General features: G+C 51.2%; 1 protein-coding gene across 2 annotated transcripts in view; it reads left to right on the top strand.

Moving 5' to 3' along the window:
• The window catches only part of RND2 (Rho family GTPase 2), a 36,251-nt gene extending 32,279 nt beyond the window's left edge, over nt 1-3,972 (top strand). For both annotated transcript variants that reach the window (XM_025200762.1, XM_006020937.3), the window contains one exon: nt 2,457-3,972. In XM_025200762.1, the coding sequence (XP_025056547.1) occupies nt 2,457-2,705 (249 nt within the window). In that variant the 3' untranslated portion in view covers nt 2,706-3,972. The remainder of the gene's footprint in view (nt 1-2,456) is intronic.
• Nucleotides 3,973-4,794: the final 822 nt, after the last annotated feature.

Genomic DNA, 4,794 nt, shown 5'->3' with positions numbered 1-4,794 from the left:
GGGGGGGGGGGGGGAGAGTAGGGGGCACTCCTTAATTAGTGTCTCCGAGAGCTGTTCTTACTAAAGCACCCAACGCATCACATGTATTGGTGTCCCCATGCTGAAAAATAGCAGTGGGGGTGCTTTAACTAAAGCTCATCCAGCAAGCTTTAGTTAAAGTGCCCTCACTGCCATTTTTCAGCGTACGGACACTGGAGTCCGCTGGGGAGCGGTAATTGCCACACTCTGGCAGACTCGGTTAATCCAGTCTGCTCCAATGTACTGTAATTACAGAGTGTTGGAGCAGTCTCACTGCACATGTATAGGCGCCCAATAAGTCCATGCCCTAGGCATAGCACATCGCCCCAGGGCCTGCAGTAATCTCAGCTGTGAATGCTGATGCACAAACCCTAATTCCCTCTCCAGGTTGCTGCTGTCTGTTCTGTGAGATGCAGGGGCCTGTGGGTGGGCTCAGAATGGGAGCTGTGGCACAGTCACTGAGAGGGGACAGCCAAACCAGCCAGGCTCAGTGGCTGGATTGGGATGAAAGCCCCAACAGGGCAATTGATGCCTGTAAAGGGGCCAGCAAAAGGCCAAGCCTCATTTGAAAACCCTTAAATCAATTTTTACTCTATTTGGTTTAAGTGATGCCACTTAAACCAAGGGACGTGCATTTCTGTACAACTAACTCCTTTCAGTTCATCTCAGACCAGTTCCTAAATGACTCAGACTAACCTGAAGCTGGCCTGGTTGGAAGTGAACTTAATGTGTCCACACAGGGGCTTGTCTTCCTCTGCCTTGCATGGTTTAAAGTCCTGCCTGTCATTAAGCTGGTACAATTCTCTACATAGCCAAGACCTGGGGGCTTGGCACTTGTACTGCACCCTAGGCTCCATTCCTTCATGTTGAGATGTGGTGTGTATTGACAGCAGCTGTTTCCGAGTCATGGCCAGCCTCCTGGGATCCTTGGTGGTGCTGCCAGGCTGTCCCTACTGCCTGTATGCCGACATGTGTTTCCTGTTGGTAACACTGACATCAGCTTACAGGGGAGAGGAGTATTGCTGTGGTTCACATGTTCTGTTGCAAGTTGCCTGCTCAGAGGATATATTGCTTGAGCAAAGGAGGATAATTGTACAAGGTGTCAGTGGCATGAGTTCCCTATGACAACTGGAGCCCCCCAGGGCCTCTTCTTGTGCCAGGGCTTTTACATGTGAAGGAACAGATGTCTGGTTGCATGACACTGGCAGTGTGGTCTCTGGGTCCCTATACACACAGTTGAGAACAGGTGCCCTCTGCCCTAGGCCTGTCAGGAGCAATGAGCTTGCCTGGGACATGGGATTGCTGGGGTCAGTGCCTGTCTGCCACTGGCTCCCCAAATGACAGTGGGCAAGTTGCCAAATCTCTCTGGGCCTCAGTTCCTTATCTCTGCGGTAGAGGTGACAATCCTGTCATTTGTCAGACCCAGGTGCTGTGCACTATCGCTGCACAGCAAAACCCGCTCTCGGACCCAGCTTCTATGAGCTGCTGGAATGGTGGTCCCTGGCAGTGATAACGTGAGCACCAGAACAGATCTCCTGGGTGGGCAGCCTTACAGGCAGCCAGGATAAGTGGGCAGGGAGAGGGGAATGGTTCTGTCATGGGAGTGAATGTTCTTCCTGGAGTTGGTAGCTGGGGACAAAGACTGGAAACCTGTGAGGAACAGGCAATGGCTAGGAGTGTTCTCTCTTTGCTCCCCACTACACCTTCCCCTGTAGTTTTAGATGCCCTGTTCCTCAAACAGTTAGCAGTGACAGTCCCTTTTTTCCAGTCCTCTGACGTCTGAGGGCCTCTAACTTCTGCCGTGAGAGCAGGCCACCCATGGATGAGCAGTTTTGTCCCTGTGGTGTGAGCAGTCGAGCCTGTGTTGCTGGATAAAGGGCAGACATGGCTCTGTGGGGTCTGTTCACATGCCGCCTCGGTGCAAGCTCCATGGAGTGCACAGCTCTAGTACATGGAGCAGGCTTGTTTATGTCTAACCTCTACATTTGTAACCCCAGGTAGAAGAGGCTGCACTGTGCTCAGAGGCTGCCAGTTGTAATGACTAGCAAGGTTTTGGTGTGGAAAAGGACAGGCGAGGGATGGAAAAAGAGATGCCTTTCCCCCTGCACCCCTGGAAAGAGGCCTGCTTCCCTTTCATTAATCTCATTCTGCCTGCATCTGAGAGAGCAGCAAATAGGCACCTGGCATCAGCATTTTTGGCACCTGGCAGAGCTGTCTCCCCCAGCGGCCATGCTAGCATCTGACTCTCACACTCTCACTTTCGTTTGAAGAGGTGATAAATAAACATCATGTGTGCACAGCTCCCCACTGTGCGCTGCATTGACTGAGCTCCATTGCCAGCACAGGCAGAGGTTAATGTGATGTGAGAGGATGCCCTAATCAGACTGCTGACATTTTAACACTTCTCTCCCTCCTCCCCTCCCTTCCCTGGTTCCTAGGGCAGCATGTTGGCACGGCAGATCGGGGCAGTGGCTTACGTCGAGTGCTCCTCCAAGGTCTCGGAGAACAGCGTGCGTGATGTTTTCCATGTGACCACGCTGGCTTCAGTCAACAGGATGCACAAGAACCTGAAACGCAGCAACTCCAAGCGGGGACTGAAGCGGGCCTCTCAGATGCCTGGCAGGACGGACTTGTTGAATGACACGGAGATCAGGAAAGACCGAGCCAAAAGCTGCTCCATTATGTGAAAAATGGGCTGTAAATAACATGTGTGTTGTTCATTTTGTACAGTAACTGGCCTAGACTAGGGCATGGTGCTGGCGTCTCAAGCCAACCTGCCTCTCCAAGGCCTTTCCTTCCATCTCTAGGTCAGATAAAAGGCCCTCACTGCAAACCAGGGTGCATCTGTCACACCCCCACCATGGAGACTTCTGGATCAGCTGTTGCTGTGCTGATTGCTAGGGGTAAAGGAGCCACTTGGCAAAGGAGTATTCAGGTGCTGGAAAGTATGTGATTAGGCATAGCAATGGGGGGCACAAGTCTGTGTATGTGCCTCTCTTCTATACACGTAGCCCCGCTCCATGTGTCTGCAGCTACAGGTGTGTGTGTGTGTGTGTGTGTGTGTGTGTATATTCTGTCACGCACATTGGAGGGAGAGGTTGAGGCACTTGGAAAGGAGGGTTGGGAAGTGGGTGGTACTGCCAGTGGCCATATGTGATTTAAGAGGGGAAAAAAAATAATATTCCAATTTACTTGATGCTTGTCCTCCTAAAGGTAAGTCAGCATTGGCCCAAATGAGCAGAGCACCCACTAAAAGGTGACTGGCTCTGGCAGGGTCACCACTGAAAAGGGAGTGGGGGTGGCCTTGTTCAAAGCACTTGGAAAGGAGGGTTCTCTGGGGTAGCTTTAACACAGTGGGACACCAGGATAGTCAGCCCCTGGCAGAGCACACAGATTGCATATCATATCAAAACACAGTCCTCTGTCAACAATGGTGATATAAGGGTGGGTAGGAAAGAGCAGTTTTTGGTAACTATCCTATAAATTTTGGTTCCCTTTGAAGCAGGTGCTATTCAGGAGTGTGTCATAGCACCGATTACCAGGCTAGTAACCAGACTGCTCTCAGCTAGGAGCAACTATACCCACCAGATGCCCAGCTTCTGATAAGGCAAACTGCAGTAACTATCCAAATCCGGTTCTCCAACCATTTCCTGCCCAGGTCATGTTGCATGGTGCCTGTGTGTGTCTGGCTTGAATAAACAGAAAGCAAACTTGTGCCTAGTCTCTACTGCAACAGCAGGAAGGCTGGAGTTCCCTTCCCTGCTCACCATGCTGTAAAAGGCCTGCTACTACCACCTCTCATTGCTTCTAATACTGCCTTTTCTAGTGCCTCTGACTACAGTCTTAACCTGGACTCTGTCAAATAGACACTTTAAGGAATAACCTGTTCCATTTTCTGGGCCCAGCTGTGTCAGGAGGTTATAGGAACCTAATAAACAACATCAATACACAATGGGCAGAGCTTGGCTTTGTTTCTTTTATGTAAATGTAGCAGATATTGGGCCTCATTCCTTTTATTCCTGCCTGCAAATGAAAATAGTCACTGACTTTTCATCTCCTACACACCTGCCTTGGCTGAGCCAAGGACTTCACTTAAATGCAGGAGGCTGGGTTAGGGACTAGAGCAGAGGTGAGCAAAGTCCAGCCTGCGGGCCCACAGTGGACTCCATTTCCCAGCAGCCCCTGTCCATGTCACTGCAGCCACTTTCCATGGAGACCCCAGTAGTGGCAGTGCCGTGACAGCGCAGGACCAGGGTTTCCAGAAAGACCAGCCCCAGCAGTGCTGGCAGGGTGCACGGCTGGGTAGGGAGCTGCTCCAAGGCTGGGATCTGAGTGGAGATCTGAACCAGAGTTGCAAGCCTGTACCCTGCTCGCTGGCCCATCTTTTCTGCTGGTATCAGCAGCCCTGCATTGCAGGGAAGGGAAGCAGCACAGAGAAGGGAGTGACACCCATGCTCACACAGCATAGCGGAGTTGGTGGCAGAGCCGGCACTAGAATTTAGATCTTCAAGTCCCAGGTGCCTACTGTAAAGACGGGACTAGGTTTTAAGGCCAGTGAGGCTATAGGGGGGCAACATGGAGTGTGAAGTGAGATCCGAGGGAGGATGGGGCAACAGGCAGCAAAGGGTTTTTGCCCTTGTGATTATGCTTATGAGTACAGCCTAGTAGCAGCGACATTTGAGGCTGCGAGAGCCCATCATATCCAGTCTGCCTTCCCTGGCACAGGCTGGTATTAAGCATAATAACTACAATTTGACTGAAAAAAAAAAAAAAACA

Source organism: Alligator sinensis, unplaced genomic scaffold (genome assembly GCF_000455745.1).
Source record: "Alligator sinensis unplaced genomic scaffold, ASM45574v1 scaffold161_1, whole genome shotgun sequence".
Lineage (NCBI taxonomy): Eukaryota > Metazoa > Chordata > Crocodylia > Alligatoridae > Alligator > Alligator sinensis.
This window is presented reverse-complemented; position numbering and strand designations above follow the sequence as displayed.